At 34.8% G+C, this 21,921-nt stretch overlaps 1 protein-coding gene across 2 annotated transcripts; it reads left to right on the top strand.

The window, feature by feature from the left end:
• The first annotated feature begins 207 nt into the window (after positions 1-207).
• On the top strand, positions 208-20,665 carry LOC106116208 (tubulin beta chain-like). Of its 2 annotated transcripts, none has more exon segments than NM_001312249.1 (3): positions 208-303; positions 16,580-16,688; positions 19,057-20,665. In NM_001312249.1, coding segments are annotated over 3 exon segments (1,374 nt in total). In that variant the 5' UTR covers positions 208-246; the 3' UTR covers positions 20,265-20,665.
• The last annotated feature ends 1,256 nt before the right edge of the window (positions 20,666-21,921 follow it).

Raw genomic sequence — 21,921 nt, 5'->3', positions numbered from 1 at the left:
AAAATCATTACATTTTTTAAATACTTTACATAAAAGTTACCAATTTGGTAGTAATTTTTACGCTTGCCACATTCTCACCCCGTACGTATCGTTCGTTCCCGTTCAGTACACAGCTGGTCGTTCCTTTTCATTCCATTCCTTTGTCGTTCTTGAGGCATCATTTTGTAAGCTGCTCGGCCGCGGGAGAGCACGCTATTTCAGTTACAATATTTATTAAAATATTTTAAGTAAAAACTCATAAACAAAATGAGGGAAATTGTGCATTTACAAGCCGGGCAGTGTGGCAACCAGATTGGCGCTAAAGTGAGTATTATTCTATTGTTATCTTTTGTTAATTTAAATTCGCAACGGCCGGCACATGTGATTATTTGCAAAAGTTTAGATTGTCAGTTGTCATTTTTTGTTTTTATAACATACTTTTGCGTTTTATTTTTACCGTATTTTTTGTCCCTTTATGACATAGGAAAATACTTAAATAGGATAATCAGTAAAAATCAATACGAAGATTTTTAAATGCGAGATTTTGCTCGTCTAATCGTAAATACGTTGATTAAAAAGATTAATGTGGGTACAGTTTTAATTACAAAGTTCTTTAACCATGTTAAAAATGTACAATAGTAAACAATTTGATTTAATTAAGTAAATATTAAAAGTTCAAAATATAACTTCAATATATTTCAACACGTAACGTAGTTTTAAACTAACTCAGATTAGATTTTAACATTTTTAAATTACGTCGATATCATTGAAAAAGATTGAAAGAATGTTTCCGGTGTTAGTTTATAAAAAACCCTTTAGTGTTTTATTTTCGACAGCAGAGATATTATGAATTTTACAAGGAAACAAACTTATAATTGCGATTATTAATAATATATTGATTGATACGCGTTTCTTTTTAATATTTTAAAATGTTTATTAATTAAACATTTATATTAAATTAAGGTATTCTTGGTTAAAACTATCTTAGTGGCCAGTTGCGTGTTTGGTTCACAAACTACGTACCAAAGAGATCTAATAAGTACAAATGAAAAAAGTAACCTCCCCCGTTTATAAATGCCTCTCAGTATTAGCAAGTTTTTTTTAGACAAGCTTTTTCTGTAGAATTGTAACATGTAATTTATTCTTTCTTTCATTTTAATGGCACGATTCGTCGTAGTTTTTTCAGAACGATTTAGTTTTTGATTTATTTCCTAACAATAGATAAGCTATTAGATTTTAATAAACATCTACGATATAACAAAGACGTGAATGTAACCTTTTTTTTTGTATATCGATACATAGTTTTATTTTTAGGGTTCCGTACCTCATAGGAAAAAACGGAACCCTTATCACTTTGTTCGTCCGTATGTTTGTCAAGTCACTTTCTTTCAAATTGAGATGACCAGCTATTATTTGATTTGCTTATATTAGATAGAAAGTAATTAAAATAAAAAAAAATCCTTAATAACTGTACACATCACGTTTTTTTTTTCTTTGAGTATACAAAACTTTTTCGACTTTTACATTGTATATTGCAAAATAAATATCTATAAAACTCGAAATTTATTACTTTTATTGCTTATTCGTTTATCTACTTTATAATAAAAAAAGAAAGTGAAAGTTTATAAAGTAAATAGCTTCAAGAAAAAAATCTAGATCGAAATCAGTAGAAGCGACGGACGTCCGAATGACCTGATGATGGACAGTTTTTGCAATAGAAATGTGACATGAATGTTGATGACGAAAAACTCTTTTAGTTTCACTTTAACACGTTACCTGCCAGAATTATTTTTCGCAAAACGAAAAAAATTGACCCGCTGTTTATAAGCTTTATGGGGCCTTGCGGGTCACGCTGTATTCGATTAAAAGCGTCCGACAAGCCACAGCGAGGTGTTAAATGGAAGTATGGCTTGTCGGACATTTAGTCCGACATGGCAGCTAACGTGTTAATTAATATAATTATATAAAAAAAATATACACACTAAAAGACAGTGATTACCAAAGTCTAAACCCCACGGAATACTCTGCGATCCGATCTATATCCCACAACTGTGTCGACAGAAATACAGATAAACGATGAGTATTTTTACTCAGCACTAGTTGTCGTCTAGGTTCGCGTTATAAAAAAAATCTTAGTAGCCTGTGTTCTTTCAGACTACGTTCTACATCTATGCCAAATTTCAGCGAAATCAGTTAAGCCGTACCGTGAGATACCTTCCAACAAACATTTATTTAAACGTCTATTGAATTAAATGAAATGAAAAATTCATAGAAAACATAAGCAACCCTGGGAGGTATGAAGTTGACGCGCGACATGACTTATCCAAAGTTAATGTCAGTTCTATGCAATTTTGAAGTTCTCTTCGTAGCGAATGCATTTTGTAACCCCGCTGAGACGTGCTAAGCTGTCGGCATTGTACGGGCTTCGATGTCCGTTATTTCCGTTAATATTCAACTATTAAACTTTCAAATATGGCAGAACCATCGACACGATTTGCCGTAATTTGTCTACGCAAGGTGAATCTTAAATACAATAATTGCAATGAACTCTTGAATACACGTAACATATACATATGCAACTAAACAGAACACAACTTAACTGTTTACATATGTATATTCGCGTTGGCTCAGGGGTCAAGCACTTGATTTGTAATCTGTAGGTTCTCGGTTCGAATCCCGTCCATGTCCACATGATGCAACCTGCGCTAAAAGGAGACGTATAGATTGGAAATTGATTTAGTAGGGAGTGACGTCTGGAAGACGGCAAACTAGGACCTCCGTACCTAGAGTGAGATAATGGTAGAATAATTACATTTTAAAATAGCCGAAGTTCTCTTAATTTAATGAAAATAATAGTGTTCTTAAACACATTTTCTTTATAATCAATAACATACAATAAATGCCCTTATCTCCCACATAAAGCGTCCCTCAATAAAATCTAGATTCTGGATGTAATCGTACTGTACCTAGATATGCAGATGTACGCTGTCTGTCTAGACTTCACGCTATTGATTTTACGGACGATGGTTAATAGGGAAGGGCAGGGTCGTTTGAAGGACTATTTCCTTTTTATATGCAAATAGCTAAACCCAAGTTATAGATAATGCAAGTAAATATTTTCATTAAATGTTGTGGTTTTAAATTAATCTTACTAATATTATAAATGCGAATGTTTTGTCTTCTTGTCGGGTCTTGATAAAACTTGGCATAGATGTAGAAGATAGTCTGGAAGAACACATGCTACTTATTAATTTTAAAAGCCTCGCGGATGGAGTCGCGGGCGATAGGTATAGTATCTGAACATTTTATTCAAGATTTTATAAGAAAAATCTCTGGCGTTCCCAAAATATCTTATCAAAGTTCCATAATCAAGGAATAATTTCACACACAAGGATATGGGAAATTCTAGCAAAACACAACGCTAGTAGACCCACGATGTATTCAGATTGATTTTATATAAAACTAGCTATCACCCGCGACTCCGTCCGCGTGTTTGTCTAAAAAATAAAATTTTTGGGGTGGACTACCCTTAACATTTAGGGGGATAAAAAGATGTTTGCCGATTTTCAGACCTACTCAATATGTTCACAAAATTTCATGAGAATCGGTCAAGCCGTTTCGGAAGAGAATGGGAACGAAAATTGTGACACGAGAATTTTATATATAAGATTGAACTCTTAGAATATGTTCGTAGTATTTGTATTTAAATTAATCTTGTACTTTTTGCATGACTTGTTATTTATTATTTCCTAGTTAATTTTATCCTGTAATTAATAATACGATATAAACTCATTGTTGTGCCTAATTTATTTTTTTGTGTGATTAAAAAAGAGATTGGTTACTTTTTGTAACGTTATGTTGTAAAAAAACATTTATCAATTAAAAAAAACAATAATTATTTTACATAATTGGTTGCCAGTATTAGTTTTTTGATTGAATACTTTTTAGTGAAATAAGCGAAGTCTATATTGCGCGGGAAAGTAAAACGTCAATCGTATTCATTTTGGCTGAATTTTGGTGATAAAGAAATTATTTAAAAAGTAACACTATACGTGTTCTGTTTTTTTTTTGCTTGATGTAAAGATTCCGTGTTTAATAATTAGATTGTAAGCATTATAAAAATATTGTCATACAAAACGATTAGTAATGTTTATGAATTCCATTCGATTGTTTTAAAATATTCGAATTGGATGTAAATGATGATTCCTAATAATAATAAGATCGTCAGACGATGTGATTCACTTGTGGAAGTGGCGCCACGTGATATGAATGACATTAGACGACCGCGGCCATCTTGATTCCATTGTGTCAACGCAGCTGACGAATTTCCGGCCATAGACAATCTTATTTGGGCAGTTGACGTTCTTTAATGTTTTCTTAGTTTAATTGGAGCAGGAAAACGTTACATTCGTGTTTTATGTTAGTTTATTTTAAGTAACGACGTATAGCTTCCACAATGAAATCCAACTGCCTACAAATTTTTGTTATGTCCTGCGTTTTGTTAATTTAGTTTCGTCCTAATCCGGTAACAATAACGAAGTAACAGCTCGAGCCGAGGCTCCTGAGGGAGCTCTCGAGTCTTGTTACTCTTAAACGAGGTTCAGGCTAAGCGCCATCTGCGCCCGGCCACCTCAATCCCGGTGAAGCTGTACATGCCTCTTCAAGGCAAACAGTGACTAATCAGTCACAAAAAAATCGTTTCGAATGCAGTTTTGGACGTGACAATTATTTCACTTTATTATCTGTTGTTAAATATATTTCACTGTCAAGATTGTCATTTTTTACCGAACGTTACCATAAGTTACCAACTGTCAAAAGTGACAGGCGTATTTCGGGAGCACCTTTGTCTCCCGGAGTAAAGAAAAATAAGGTAACAAATGCGTCTCAGCGGGAGTTTTTATAAATAAAGGATGCACTCGTCTCGTCCCGAGGTGTGTGGTTTAAATATTATATTAATATCACGTTTTAAAATCGGATATAACAGATGCATTGAGATTTGCAACTTAAAGCTTACTAATATTATAAATGAAAATGTTTGATGGATGGATGGCATCTATCCATGGTGTCTGTTAGTCGTTGTAAAGCTGCATGGATCTCGCTGAAATTTGGCATAGATGTAGAACATAGTCTGGAAGAACGCAAAGGCTACTAATTAAGTTTTTTTTAACTCTGGCCTAAGTCGCCGGCAAAACTTAGTCAATTCGTAATTTAAAATTTCGGAGATCAAGACCCATTGCGTTATTCCAAAATGTTTGTTTCGTTTGTAACTTAGTATACATCATAATATTAATAAAAACCATGATGGGTTCTTAGTTTTTAAACAGTCATTGTTAATGCAAATACATGCTTAGAATTATCAAAGCTCTTTTGAAATAACTATTTTTCACATTGGTTTTAATTGTCGTGTTCTATTATGTTTTATGTAATTTTACACATATAAATTTTTGATTATATATATTCATGGTCCATTGTATATGTAAGTGTAATTGAATATATCTTATCCAAGAAAGTTCCCGCTCCGTCGCCTTCGTAAATAAGTCTACAAGGCAAATAAAAGTAAAACATACCATTGTTAGCTCGGGACAGGGGTTCTCAACCTTGTAAATCTAATTTATCCTTTGAAATGTAAATCCTATATGTTAAATATATTGGATTGTCAAACATTTAAATATATCTACAACTAGTTCAGTGAATAACCAAATGAAAATATTACATTTTTAAATTATGTACTAACTCGTTAAAAAGACATTTTTATTATGCCAAAAATTGAAGGATCAATATGAAGCGAGATACATGGGTCTAGAACAGAGCCGTAATTCATTTAATTACAATAGCAAGTGTTTATAATATTAGCTGTCGTCCGTGACTCCGTCTCCGCGAAATTAATTAAACTAACAAATATCTACGAAATCCGTTAAGACGTTCTGTATATATTTTTGAACATCCCATCTAAATATTAGCATTTATTTATTAATTGTGAACCAAAGGTTGGCAACATTTTTAACGTCTGCTGCTGTTTTTCATTGTACAATGATAGTAGGTGTACAAACCGAGCCGGTCATGGCCGGTCCTCGCGGCCACGGCCAAGGTGGCCAGCCTTGCACCGTATTTGCATTATTTGCACGAAATATAGGCAACTAGCTGTCGCCCGCGATTCCTTTCGCGCGGAACAAAAAAAACTTAATTAGTAGCTTATTTGTTCTTCCATACTATGTTCTACATCCATGTCAAATTTTATCATGATTTATAAAGAATTTGAACCGTATTATAGAAATGGTATTTTACACATATATTCCACTACGATTTCTTATGTAACTGAATTTAGCAGACGACACTGAACGTGTAACTAAAATGGACGTGCGTCAAATATGTAAACTAGCACTTGTCCCCGACATCGCGCGGAATAAAAATCTAGTAATAAATATAATCTATGTCAATCTTATACATATATAAAATTCTCGTGTCACAATTTTTGTTTCCATACTCCTCCGAAACGGCTTGACCGATTCTCATGAAATTTTGTGAGCATATTGAGTAGGTCTGAGAATCGGCCAACATCTATTTTTAATCCCGCGCCGACGGAGTCGCGGGCGACAGCTAGTAATATATATTTTTTTCTTTATTATATTAGCATGAATAACAAAGGACATTAAAAACATTAATTTTTATAAGACTAAGTTGCGATCGCGACTTCGTAAGCTTTGAATAAAAACGTTCCTTTACTTCCTAAAAGTTGAATGCATTTATGGTAGACAATGCTAAGATAAAATTTATGTCTTGATTTGGTAAAGTTATGTTTTAAAGATAGCCTTTTATAGTCTGTGTCCCAGACAATCTATGTAGGGGTAGACTGTATTAAGATTCTCGGAAACTATTTTGATGTGACTAAATTAAGATAACGCACGATACTAGGAATTAATTGAATCATTAAACGTAGATACAAAAAATATATTATACATAGGAATAAATAGATCATGCAATAATTTATTTAGGATTATTATTTTTTAATGCTTATTCAGATATGTATACATTCGTCGTAACGTGTTTTTGTACGAAAATCGATACATCAATGATTGCCAGGTATGATTTTTAATCTATTACAAACAAACAAAGCATACTTAACCGGTAAAATAAACACGTCGATATTTCCTGAACTTATAAATAAAATATTTGTTATTCACTGCAACAATCTCTGTCTGAACCAATAATAACAGACGAGGAAGGTAAATTACGTATTCAAACCGCAAACACGACGCACACCGAAAATTATCGAGAAGGTGTCCGTGTACATTTAGTAATCAACCATCATAAGAAATAGCCGTTTACAATTCTACACCATAATAAGTAAAAAAAGGAGATTAAAAACTTTATTACTCGCCAGCGACAATTACTGGCCGATTACTTAAAAAAAAAACAAATGTCATATTAGTTGACAGTTATTGCTTGTCATATTTTACTCTGTGGTAAATGTCATTTAATCTATGAGTGAGGTGTAGTGGGAGTGGTAATGATACGTTAACGAGACTAATTCGACTAAATTTCGTTCGTCCTTTGTTTGTGTTAACTCGAAATACTACGACAATAATCAACTGGATGCAAACTCCGTCTGTGAGTATTTTTCTTTTTTGTTTTCTTTTTTTAACTTTTATTAGAAAAGGATAAGGTTCTTAATTCGTCTCAACAATTTTTTTTTAATTTTTGTATACTGAAATTATTTTTATGTAGGTACTCTTTATAGTACTACGTTTTTGAAACACAAACTTTGCTGTGCTTAATTTGGTCCGCAAATTTGTCGTGTTATTTTTTTTTAAACAAAAAAGAAATGCTTATCTCTAGTAATTAAAAATTCATAAAAATATGTTTAACAGTAACATTTTGCATTAATTCTCTGATGTCAGAAACCTTAATTACTTTTAAATGTTATTTTATGATTTGACGTCTTTTGTAAAGTGACCAGACGATAAGCAAAATTGCTTTGAGATTGATTATTGTGTTCAGCTGTTAATCTATGCATTATTAACTAGGATTCGTCGTCAACTTGTTTGTACCCACCGCTGGGATGGCCCAAAGTAAGTGGTGCCTAGACCACAGACCACCACGCTGTCCTACAGCGACTTGCCATGTTATTTATGCATTAATTGCAAATGCAAATCTTTAAATTTCTTTGCATATATGTGTAGGTTTCATCATTGTAAGAACATCGGATAAATGTTGATAAGAAATGCTAAAATCGGAAAACACATTGGTACATGGCGAGAATCGAACCTGGACGTATAGATTTCAGTACCGTCGAGCGCTTAACAACTGCGCCACCGACGTTGTATAAGATAACTAGTTTTATTAATTATGCAAATACAGTTTATAAAATTGTTTATTTTATCTGTGGTAGTTTGTCTATGACTAAGTGTAAGCTGTTCGCTTGCTTGTGCGTATGGCTAGAAATATTCCAAACAAAGTTATAAAAATAAACATTCTCGTATATTGAACTTGTTCAGTTAACAACACGTAAATTAAAGTAATAAAATACTTTTAAATATTAGGTTGACAAGCGCCATCTTTTCTTGAATGTCAAAGTGACATTTGATATGTTTAAATGTTGCCATAATGTGTAATGTAAATGTAAAACAAAGATTACCTTCATCTGTTTAAAGACATTTTAATGTTTTTTTAAATAATAGCGGAATCGCTTAAAATTCATTAGCTAAGGACTGTCTTATTTATGACGTATTTTATTTTGCTTATATCTTTGTCTCCGAATATAAAATTGCTTCTTTACGTTTTTAGGGTTCAATATAATACTGGGTTTTTATGTTGAAAAAGACTTGGGTATTTTATATGTAAATAAAATTAGTAGGTAACCCTTAATTCGACGAAATTTATTGTAGCAAAAAAACTGTTTTTTTTTTTAGTAAAATCATAAGTTCAGTAGATTTTTTTAAATTAGTTGTTCGTCACACTGGACATCATCGGATTAAGGGTTAAACAATCGATGTATCGTTTCCTTTCGATGTACTCACTACGTATATCGTTAGATGTATCAATGTAGAAGAAACAAGAGATGTCTGTTAGGACCACGCCAAATGTTGATCCGTGGTCTCTGTCTACCTCTCTCGGGTTACAGTCGTGAGTTATGTTGTTGCTAAATTAGACTGTACCTCGGTAATTAATAAAAGATAACAACGTCGTACTAGTAATTCCCCGAACTCGAAGCAATAAAATTGAACATCTCGACTTAAGATCATACGTCTCAACGTAGACTCAATAAGTCGAAGTTTTTGCATTTCCGTTGACATTCGAAATGAGACGCCCTTCATCAGGGTGAGTGGGATTGGTATTATTTCGCGGACGCGAACCCTCGCTCACTGAGTGAGCTCCCGATGGGCTCGAAACTAGTCGGTGCCGCCACCGGATGTATATACGTGAGTGTTTAGCCGTTTTTATATAAATTTATTATAATGTCTCACGAAAGTTTGAATGATATACTTATAATTGAATATGCGGAACCCAACACTTTATAATGTATAGTAAAGTTTGGTCATGTTTCACCCTCGGTAAGTGGTCGTATGTTTACATTGTACCACTCGGTTTGTTTTCAACACATGCATCGTTTCCTTCTTTTTTACGCTTTCATGTTATTAAAACATTGTCTAACGTTCGATGGAAGATTTATTACTAGCTGTCGCCCGCGACTTTAGCCTAACGAAATTTAAATAAAAAACTTAATTAGTAGCCTATGTATTCTTCCAGACTATGTTCTACACTTATGCCGAATTTCAGCTGCAAACATCCATCTATTCATCTGAACATTCGTATTTATAATATTAGTAAGATTAGTTTGAAAATTTCGACTTATAACATTATGTGGTTGATGTATTTGTTATTCCACAAACAGTCACAATTTTTTTTTATTTTGTGTAATGTCAAATGAGTAAGCGGCCACCTTAATTCGTCATTATAGCGGAGGAGGAGATGCACAGAAGGGTAATATTCCTCTTTCTATGCGTCCTTTCATCCATCTAATCGAGTTCCGCTTCCCATCCTTTCTTTATAAGAAAACTATTGGAAGTGAAGATAATAAAGTGCATTATTGCACTTGGAAAAGACAATTTGAGTACGTTTTATCGTTTTAATTCTCTAAAAAATTGATGAACATTAAAACAAGTTCAAATTTATTGACTACCGAACATTAGGAACATGACACCAAGCAGCCATCCACTTCAAAAATATCACATTTCTCTGTGTGTGATTTTAAGTGGCCAGATATGGTAACACAGTGGGAGACGAAAATAATGCAGCCGTGTGTCAACGGCCTAAGCGCGATGCAATAAGAAAAAGTCAGTGTTCTATTTTCAAATTGCAGGCAGACGTTTCCAAGATGGCGTCGGTTAGTGTCGCCATCTTAGAAATGCATTTACCTAAGGAAGTTGGAATGTTTAGTGGACGCGGAAATAACTTTAGAAGTTAAGATAAATTTAAACTATCACCAATATATTCATTAAAAAAATGTCAGCATATTTTTCCTACTTTGAAGAAGATTTGCGGACACACATACAGACAGACAAATTAAAAAAAATGGATTTTCGTACATAACGTAATTCATCTTCATACATAAAGACACTACAATTTTATTAATTGTATAGATTAAAGAATTAAATACGATTTTTTATAATATTGGAAACAAATATTAAGTTGTTAGGATTTCTCTAATTAAAGATATTTTCGAAATATTAGTAAATTTTAATATTTTTAAATGGTAACATTAAACCGATCAAGATGGCGGACGGTAGCAAAAAAAGGAAGCGATCTTATTCGTTGCGGTCTGAAAGTAAAATATGTTCCGGTTCAGCAAACACCACTGAATACTTCAAGGCTGCAATGATCTTTTGTTCATTTTTTGTACACATTGATACATGGTCAAGAAAAAAAAAACAGATTAAAAACTCCTTGGTCTTATTGAAATGATTCAGTTCTTTTAAATGCTGAGTATTTGGTACTAAGTAACTGTTGTAACTATTGTAATATTACTTCTTACTAATAATATAAATGCGAATGTTTAAATGCATGCAGAATCTTGGATACATATAGAACAAAGTCTGGATGAAATTAGGCTACTAATTATGTATTTTTTTTTAATTAGGCGCGGACGGAATCGCGTGCGACAGCTAGTTAATGTTTTATCTTTAAACGTAATATACGAATAGTCTCGCTCTCTTGTTTCTTTTTACGTGTTCGCGCTCCGTTCCGCGTCTTGCTAGAAGATACAGTTCTAACTGCACTTTCTCTTTACATCTCATTGTATTTTAAACTAGAACTAAAATCAAGGCAAAAAAACATAAAAAAGTAATTCTAGAAAACGAGTTACAATCTTTTACGTAGAACCATTAGTATTGTATTACGGCTAAAATGAAACAATTTTTATGTCTGATAATTTTAATTAATACTAGCTATCGCCCGCGATAGTCCGCGAAGAATTAAAAAGATAAAACTGTGTTCTATATTTGTGCCAAATTTCATCAAGATCCGTTGAATCATTCCGGAGATATCTGCTATCAAACATGCATTTAAACATTCGCATTTATAATATTAGTAAGATTTCAAATCCAATGTTTTTTAGAGAGTGATCGAATATTTTTTAATCCTTTCCATACAAAGTTATTATAACTTTTGTATGAATCCCAAGGATTGAATATTAAGTTCGGTCCGCGGCCATTTTACGTCTGCCTCGGTTACGGTATATCAACGTACCGTAGACAATCCGCCGTCTTAATTAACACTACAGTTATATTGTCGACGATAAAACTGTCTTTTAAATGGAACTTTAAAAGTTTTATTATCGCTATACTTTAAAATAAGACTAAAGGCTCATTCAGTCACAACTTGTTCAAGCGAGAATACTTACTAATATTATAAATGCGAATGTTTAGATGGAAGGATGTTTGTAGCTATCTCCAGAACGGTTGTATGTATGTCGTTGTGATTTGGCATAATAGAAGATAGTTTAGAAGAACACATAGGTTACTAATTAAGTTTCTAACAACAGTCGCGGGCGACAGTTAGTTTACATTTAATTGTCAGAAATCAGAAACGCAACTTGTATTATGTAAATGGACCTTTATAAGTTCAAAATAAGGAGTAGAAAGACTTAGATTACTTTATTCGTTAATATTGTTGCTACATGCAACTAACTTTCGCCCGAGACGTCCGCGCGTGTGTTCTTTCAGACTATGTTTTACATCTAAACCAAATTTCATCGAGATCCATGCATCCGTTCTGGAGATACCAAACATCTAACAAACATCTATTCATCCATCTAAATATTTGCATTTAATATAGTAAGAGTTATCGACATTTCATGTGTCATTTTTATAGCCATAGTATGCCTTTGGTAGTAGGTAAATAGTCAGGTCAGTGGTTCCCTAACTTATTTTGTCTACTGCCCACTTTGACAATAAATATTTTTAGCGCCCCCCATATTTTCACATATTTAAAAACCACTATAACTTCAAATTAAATTAATTAATTATTGTGACCTATATATGTATATTAACGGAGAATTCTAAACGAAACTTTTACTATAACCCGCAACTTGAAACCTGCAGCGCCCACAAGGGGGCGTTATCGCCCACTTTGGGAAAGACTGATTTACGTGGATACATAAAACATGCATAACATTTTTATGTATACTCGTAATTCCAATCCATCTATTACCACAGTAATGAACCTTTATGGTCAGTGTATTGCGGATCGATAGCTATTTCCCGGTATCACAAGGCTTGGGTTACGTGGGGACATTACGCGGGTTTCCCCACCCGGTCAGTGTTACCAGTATCAATTAAATAGAGTATAAATAAATAAAGGACATAAAAGCGTTCCGTTTTTGCAGATTAGTCACATGGATGTAAATTATTAATAAAAGTGGTAAATTATATTTTTATTTTTTTAATATCGCTAACTTCAAGTTAAAATTGCATTTCTTGTCAAACAAAAGCCCTTGTTATACTTACTCACTCACTGGAGGTTTCTGAGACTAAAATCTTTATAAAATATACAGTCATCCTTGTCATTATCTTTGACATAGCAGAGATGACAATATATTTTAAATGGAGACTTTTGCACTCAGAAAATCACGATCAAAGATGTTAATTTGCCATTAAAGGAGGCTATTTCCTTATTTATCTATATGTATTATCTAACTTTACTTTAGGTTCTTAAACTAATAATTAAACTCTTTTAGACTAGTAAGAGTGTAAAAATAACTTCACAGTGACTAAGATTCTCAGTATCTAGCAAAAAAAAGTATGTAATTTCCTTTCAAATAACATACCTAATAGCCCATAGGTATAACAAGGAGGGCGCCACTGTGTCGGCGCGGGGCGACGCCATGTCTGCAGTGTTATTAATGGCCAGTCACCAGTCGACTATTACTAATACTCTGTTATTATAAAATGTAGATTAAATAGTGGAATAAATGAAAGTAGATATAGCAAATTAAAAAAATAAATGTCAAAGTATTAGGAAAAAGTGGATTTTTAAAATAAAGTTTTTTTTTTATTCTTTTGTTAGTCGTCATTTCGAGTACATCACAAATACTTAAAAAAAGATTCTAACCGTTGATTTTTTGTACCAAAATCAATGTTGAAATTGGTTGACACACATATCTTAGAATTTCTTCAGATATGTGCAGCATCACGATGTTTTCCTTCACCGTAAGAACGTCGGATAAATGTACATATGTAAATCGGAAAACACATTGGTACATGGTGGGATTTGAACACTGGATCTGCAGATTACAAGTGCTGAAACCCTAAGCCACCGACGCTATATAAAGGAATCAAAGATGAATCCTTCCCTCATGTTTAAAGGATGTTAATTTAATAAGTAAGAAGAGCAACAATTCCTACTTTCATATTAAATCAATTGAGAAAGCGACGTTTGTTCGCAAATGAACTTCAATTGATCCTGATTGAATTATCAATTGAAACGAACTATACATCGACTTGCATCAATATAAATAACATCAATGATAAACTACAATACATACTTATTATTGCTATTGTAAATATTTAAAAGCGTTTTACAATCTGACGGTTTTTATATTTATAAAGTTAAATTTTCATAGGAAAGGCAAATCACTTTCTGTGCGTCCCCTTGCGCCGACTAAAGGCAACGCGACTGTTGTTGCGTATGTCTGGGATCATTTCGCTTTTTTGGGCGAATCCAACAGGCCGTTTGTTCGTTTGCCATATGTTTGTTATAAATATCTGAATCTATCAGATTGTTTTCATAAATTCTTTTACTATGGCAATGTTACATTAACCCTGAATAACATAGATTATAAAATATTATTTTTTTAACGTTTTTCTGATTATTAAATCCATACGATGTCAAGAAGAGTCCCTAGTTTAGTATAGACTCATCAGCTCACTATCCGTCTCCACCGAGGGGCTCAGAGCCTACCCTAAGTTAAGGGTGATTAGACCATAGTCAACCACGCTGGCCAAGTGCAGGTTGGTTGACTTCACACATATCTTTGAATTTCTTTTCAGATATGTGCAGAATCACAATGTTTTCCTTCACCGTAAGAACGTCGGATAAATGTACATATGTTAATCGGAAATAGAAAAACACATTGGTACAAAGCGGGATTAGAACCCAGGACCTGCAGATTGCAAGTCAAGTGCTTGACTCTTAAGCCAACGATGCTCTAACTCTAAGTTTAGTTTGATTTTGTTAAAAAAAAACTGCCCTCTCCGATTCAACTAGTTTTTGTTTCAAATAAAATTATTAATAAGATTGTAATAAAATCTTTTCAGTCGGTAAAATATAAAAGATTTTAAGCGTAATTTAACTACTAAATAAACAAGTATCATTCGTGTGCAATTAAAATTAATTATATAAAAATTAGCATGTTATGTTTGCCGTATAAATTATCTTGAATGATAAATTGTTACACAGGTATTCGACCTGATTTAGTAATTAGAGAGCCCATGCCAACATGATATTTACCTTTGAACATTAAAAAAAAATGTGCGTGAACCTACGCCATATTGTGACGTCATAGTACGTATATTTTTATTACTTTTGTTATTCCACTCTATGTCACGTCTTATTTCCTTCTCCAGATTTATCTATCTTCTAACATTTCACTGTTTTGTGTAAAAAATCTTACAAATGCGAATGTTAGGATAGATGTTAGAAGGTATCTCTAAAACGGCTACAAATGTCTGAAATTTGGCATAGATGTAGAACAGTCTAGAACACGGGTGGGTGGAGTCGCAGGCCACAGCTATCCAAACTTCCCTTATGTATTGGTAAAACAGTAAATAAACCACATGATTTATGTTGCTTTTTTATTTGAATTAACTTCCCAGAGAGCTTTATTCGTGATTGGTCGAAATCTGATTGTTTTTTGATGTAAAAATATATTCACGTATGATTTATTAAAGAAAACACTTCATTCTTACATCAGTTTGCATATTTTATAGATATATTCTATTAGATTAAAATAATTTTGACGAAAATAAATTCATTGGTTCAAAGTCGTTTGACGCTAAAGTGAAATATAGCTTGAATATTTACAATACTGACGTTTAAATTAACTTTCGTCAATCTTAAGTAAATAATGTCAAAAGTGCGTTTAAATTTTTTCATAACAAGGCCGCGTTTGAAACTACTCGATTGATTTTTACTGGACTTATACTGGAACATAGCTAATGCATGCTGGAGTAACTTATACTTTTTAATTTTCTGCACTGACAACTTCGCGGACAACCGTTACATAACAATTTTTTTTTTTAATAAAATGTATACTTATTACTGTTGGAAGAAAATCCGACACTATACCGGTGTACTGGCGCAACACTAGCCTTACTAAAATGTCGACATTTATGTCCCCTCACTATTAATTCTGACAGTTGACTTTGTAAAGAAAGAGCGCCATTCACGTTAAAAGATTTTAACTAATAATGCCTAAAATTACTTACTATGTACATCCAAACAACGTTATCATATAACATAAAAAAGTTGATAAACAAGTCACGTGTAATATAAAACACGTTTCGACACGTTCCCGACGGGATACGACAGGAATACGGGATGAGGAATATCTTAAAAGAACGAGTACCATTGAGTTATTTTTATTTTCTTGTTATAATGAACTCTTGAACTAAGTAAATAGAAGAAAGGCGAATTACATATAGCAGCCAATCCATATTATTATTTAAGTTGTTTATTTAAATGTGTCTCTAAAACTTTGCGTTGGAGTACTCAATAGGGGTGTGCTCTATAGGGTAGGGTAGAGCCAAGAGGAGGCAACTCCCAGGTCGTCAGTCATATTTGAAGGGGCGCTTACGGTGCTTGCTAACATACCTTATCTTTGGTAGATTTTCCCCGGAACTAAAAAAAGGGGACGCCACAAAAATCACGCCCAGGGCATCGGAAATTTTAATACCAGCCCTGGAAGTATTTTAAAGTAACTGTGGGTTTCCACTTTTAACATATTATTTTGTCGTAATCCATTCTTTCATCCCTTTCCCTCTTAAAATAACAAACGCGATAAAAAATTGTTCAGATAATTAACTGTATGTCTGTTTGTCCACAGTTCTGGGAGATAATATCAGAAGAGCACGGCATCGACCCAACCGGCGTGTACCGCGGCACCAGTGACCTGCAGCTGGAAAGGATATCCGTCTACTATAATGAGGCCTCTGGTATGTAACACGTCAAACATAATCTATACAAAGGGGAAGATGTCAAAGTTCAAGTTATTCTGGGACCGGGGACATTTGTCCTGTCATTTGCTAAACGCTATAGATTGCCAGATTACTAGCTGTCGCCTCGTACTCCGTCTGTGCGGGATTAAAAGACTTAATTAGTAGCCTTCCACTCTACTTCTATGCTATTCTATGTTCTACTTCTATGCCAAATTTCAGCGAGATCCATGAAGCTGTTTTAAAGATACCTTGTAACAGACATACATCTAAACATTCACAATTACAATATTAGTAAGATTCCAAAAACAAAATGTCCCCGATCAATCACAGACTTCGTTAATTTACAATCTATCTAGTGGTGTTTCATAAATCGTTTGAAATTCTCGGCAAAATTGTGTTTGACTATATTTCAATTTATAATGTATGTTTTAACACTTTACTGTCAGTTTATAATCTGACGAAATTCAAAATCGACTTCAACGTTCACCCGACACCCGTAAAAATGGTGTCAAAAAACTCTACTTGTAATAAAAAAATTCACAAAAAACACACCCTTAGAAAGATCGTTAAATTACGATTAACCAATGTAATAGTACATTAACCGACCCCAAAACACAATTGGTGGACTGCGTTGTAATTAAAGACCTCTAGTCATTACAAGGTTGTTGACCTCAACAATTTAATGCAACGAATAGCCACTTCATGCTTGTGATTCATACATAGCTTTGCCTACGCCGGTCGGTAGCTCTGGGGTTAAGCATTTGATTGATAATATACTGGTCCTTGATTCAAATCCCGCCGTGTACCATACGTACATTTATCTAAAACATCTTTATGCAACCTGCACATATTTGAGAAGAAATTCAAAGATATGTATGAAATCAACCAGCACTGGGCCAGCATTGACTATGGCCTAGTCACACCTAACTAAGGGTAGGTTCAGAGCCCCTCAGTGTGACGTATAGCTGATGATGTGCTCCTTGATAGCTTTTTTGATAGCCCTTATTTTAGTTTCCTTGTAGTAAATGTCAAAAACTTGTAAGACTACAAGCAATGTACTAAAAGGATTTTGTGGCTAGGAAAATATGTGAACTAACGTTGCCCTTACTTCATTATATTTTGTTCTATGAGGTGGCAGCTGCAAAGCTGTGTTGTCATTTTCATATTCAAAATTCCATAAAAATATTGCCAAGAGGAAATGTAAGGATAATTGGTAAAGTCAATTTCAAATTGATTAGAGTTGCAACAGATGATTTTCTAAAGAAGTTGGGAAATGTTTCTTTACTGGTAACCCTTAAAACTTGTACGTCAAAAAACTGCCATAAGTCGTAGGACTTTTGATATTGCAACTGCTAAACTCACAACAACGCTGTCCGAGCGAGCGGACGACTATGAAATTATGCATAATAACCGCGAAATAACTGTTGTAGCCGCAACCATGCGCATAGACAACGGTCACCGACTTTACAGCACGAATATAAAAGTTTTATAAACGCAATACAAGATAATAATTTAAAAGATGCATTTACAGCTCAAATCTTTTGCTTAGCTATCAATTTTACTTAATAAAGTTTGCAATTGTCACTAAAAAGGTGTTTTATTTATAGGATTGAATAATTGGTTTCATACAAAATAACTACAATAATCTTAGGATTGATTAACCATTAATTTAATGAATTTTTTGGAGCATAAAAACTGTTTTTTTAGTAAAGTCATATACTTACGTAATTTTCTCTAAACTAGTTCAGTAGATTTTATTTAATTAGTTGTTCGTCACACTGGACATCATCGGATTAAGGGTTAATGGAAATTAGTGGTTAAAGAATATTAAAATAGATTTAGAAGTAGGCTAGGCAGTTTAGAATCTGAAAAGTAAGTGTGGCTTAACTGAGAACAACGAAATAAATTGAGGATTTCACAAAAGATACGATAATCACGGTTTAAATATATGTTAGGAATGGAAATTATATCGGTAATGAATGCATATAAAATATGAATTTATCTTGATATATATTTATAAGTATAGTTGTTGATAGTTATAATTACAAAGCACGCTCCGTGAATCTTTCGTATAATTATAATTCGTTAGAACAATGAAGATAACGAGGTCGTCGACCTCAAGGCCCCGTGAAATTATTGCTCCGTTTTGATTCTTAGAAATGTAGCAGATTGATGTCGATAAAATGACAGTCAATAAAGTTTTATCAGTTGACATTTCTTCCTATAGTTTAATAGATGATTACTTCATAGTTAACGTCAATTCTAAAGATTAATTAGGTTAAAGGCGTTTATCAGTAGACTATCGTAGTTCGCCTGCCGTGTAACACCGGAGATTGAAGCTAACTGGATAATTGTTTGTCCACAGTTGCGACGGCGGAGAATGGGGGCAAATACGTACCCCGAGGCATCCTACTCGACCTCGAGCCCGGCACCATGGACGCAGTACGGTCCGGCGCCTACGGCCAGCTCTTCCGGCCGGACAACTTCGTCTTCGGTCAGTCAGGCGCCGGCAACAACTGGGCCAAGGGACACTACACAGAGGGCGCGGAACTCGTAGACGCAGTGCTCGACGTGGTGCGCAAGGAGTGCGAGAACTGCGACTGTCTGCAGGGCTTCCAGCTGACGCACTCGCTGGGCGGCGGCACTGGCTCCGGTATGGGCACGCTGCTCATCTCCAAGATCCGCGAGGAGTACCCCGACAGGATCATGAACACGTACTCCGTCGTGCCCTCGCCCAAAGTGTCCGATACCGTGGTGGAGCCCTACAACGCCGTGCTCTCCATACACCAGCTCGTCGAGAACACAGACGAGACGTACTGCATAGACAACGAGGCCCTCTACGACATCTGCTACCGCACGCTGAAGCTCTCCAACCCGACATACGGCGACCTGAACCACCTGGTGTCGCTCACAATGTCCGGCGTGACCACCTGCCTGCGATTCCCCGGTCAGCTGAACGCCGACCTGCGCAAGCTGGCCGTCAACATGGTGCCCTTCCCACGGTTGCACTTCTTCATGCCCGGCTTCGCGCCGCTCACCTCCCGCGGCAGCCAGCAGTACCGCGCCCTCACCGTGCCCGAGCTCACCCAGCAGATGTTCGACGCCAAGAACATGATGGCGGCCTGCGACCCGCGCCACGGCCGCTACCTCACCGTCGCCGCCATCTTCCGCGGTCGTATGTCCATGAAGGAGGTCGACGAGCAGATGCTCTCCATTCAGAATAAGAACAGCAGCTTCTTTGTGGAATGGATTCCTAACAACGTGAAGACTGCCGTGTGCGATATTCCTCCCAAGGGTCTGAAGATGTCGTCCACATTTATCGGTAACACGACCGCTATCCAGGAGCTGTTCAAGAGAATATCGGAACAGTTCACCGCCATGTTCAGACGTAAAGCCTTCTTGCATTGGTACACCGGTGAGGGCATGGACGAGATGGAGTTTAACGAGGCTGAGAGCAACGTCAACGATCTGGTGTCGGAGTACCAGCAGTACCAGGAGGCGACGGCTGAAGACGACACCGAGTTCGACCAGGAGGACATGGAGGAGCTCGCGCAGGACGAGCACCACGACTAGAGCGACGGCGCGGAGGGGCTGCCTTCTTGTATTTTTTATTTATTTTTTATCCAATAGAGGCTTACGAATGAAGCTATGTGCGATTCGCTAAAGTTACTATATTTCTAAAGAGACCTCGGAAACCATAAATAAGGTCCAATCTACCAAAGGATACGAAAAAGACTTCTATTGGATAAAAATCTCTCGCCAGCACTGGGTAACGTCAACCTATTTGACGATTCGTCACAGCGCAAATGGAAAAATCCAAAAAAAAAATCTCAAATTTAATTATTCGATGTCTCAGTATATTTTATACAGACAAGTAAGGAACGTACCAATAGCTGCATTTCATAGATTAAGTTATTTTAAAAAATCTTGTATTCTTTTATATATTAATTTATAATTAAATGGTTTTATACAAATGTATGAGTTTTATTTATCACCATATTCATTCAACACATGAGGCTCCAAATATAGAGGTTCCTAAAATCACGAAGCATCACAAAAAGGGCGTAGCGTCTAAAATGAGATATCACGTGTATTTATAAACTGATGACAAATATTTAATTAATAATTTAAAAAATACTTGATTATGGATATGGGGGAAGGGTAGTTTAAAACCTCAACTCACTAGAGGGGTTTGGGGGGTTAAAAAGTTGCTAAAAACATCACGGAATTTGTAACGTAGATTTCTTAATGTAGCAAGAAAAAGTACCAGGATCACATAAATGTAAAACTTTAGTCATCATCAACATGCCCTTATCCCTATCGAGGGTCGGCACAGCATGTACTACTCCTCCATACATCTCTATCAGCCGTCATATCCGAGTCTACCCCCTTCTTACGCATATCCTCTTTCACACAGTCATTCCATACTTTTTTTGGTCTTCCTTTACCCTTGTAGCCATCCACGTTCAATCTCATTACTTTTTTGCTTGTATCATCATCATCCCTCCTCATAACATGTCCAAACCACGCTAATCTTTTACTCCTCAATTTCTCGATCAATGTAAAACTGTATATATCTTAAATAGAGCAAATAAAACAAGAGATAATAGACAAATATTTTATTCTCTGTTAAACTTACATACAAGTTCCTTACAATATTTACATAATAACATGAACACAAAAATCATGGAAATGGAAACATTCAACTAACACTTTTGTAAATTAATAACTTCCAAGCAAATTGTAATTGAAGGCAACCCTTAGTGTACACTATGGGACTGCTTAATTAAATGCGACAGAATAAAACCAATTAAACAAAATTTCGTTATTTATTTTTATAAACCAAGGCTCGCGTTTATTGTCATCCAACTTATGATACACACAATAAATGCATTATGGCAGCTAATTTTATTATAATAATAAAAAAATAAAAACGTGCCATATCAACAAGTGTAGACAAAAATAAGAGATTCAGAGCTGCGAAAAAAAAAAACTTACTTAACAATTTTTTTCTAAATATCTGCTTTCACTGACAAAATAAAATTCCAACTGGATAAGGTAGAGTTTAAGGGGCTGTGATATTTTTCTCACCTATAGAAGTTTCTCTTACCCGAGTTTCCCTCTTATACAGGTTTCTCTTACCCGAGTTTCCCTCTTATACAGGTTTCTCTTACCCGAGTTTCTCTTATAGAGGTTTCTCTTACCCGAGTTTCTCTTATCAAAGTTTCTC

This window comes from Papilio xuthus, unplaced genomic scaffold (assembly GCF_000836235.2).
Source record: "Papilio xuthus unplaced genomic scaffold, Pxut_1.1 DF827756.1, whole genome shotgun sequence".
Taxonomy (NCBI): domain Eukaryota; kingdom Metazoa; phylum Arthropoda; class Insecta; order Lepidoptera; family Papilionidae; genus Papilio; species Papilio xuthus.
Note: the sequence above shows the minus strand (reverse complement) of the source record. Positions and strands in the feature narration are given on the sequence as shown.

Coding starts and splice junctions, on each gene's coding strand:
- LOC106116208 (XM_013309964.1), top strand. Junction 16,689..19,056: donor CTACTATAATGAGGCCTCTG/GTATGTAACACG, acceptor GTTTGTCCACAG/TTGCGACGGCGGAGAATGGG.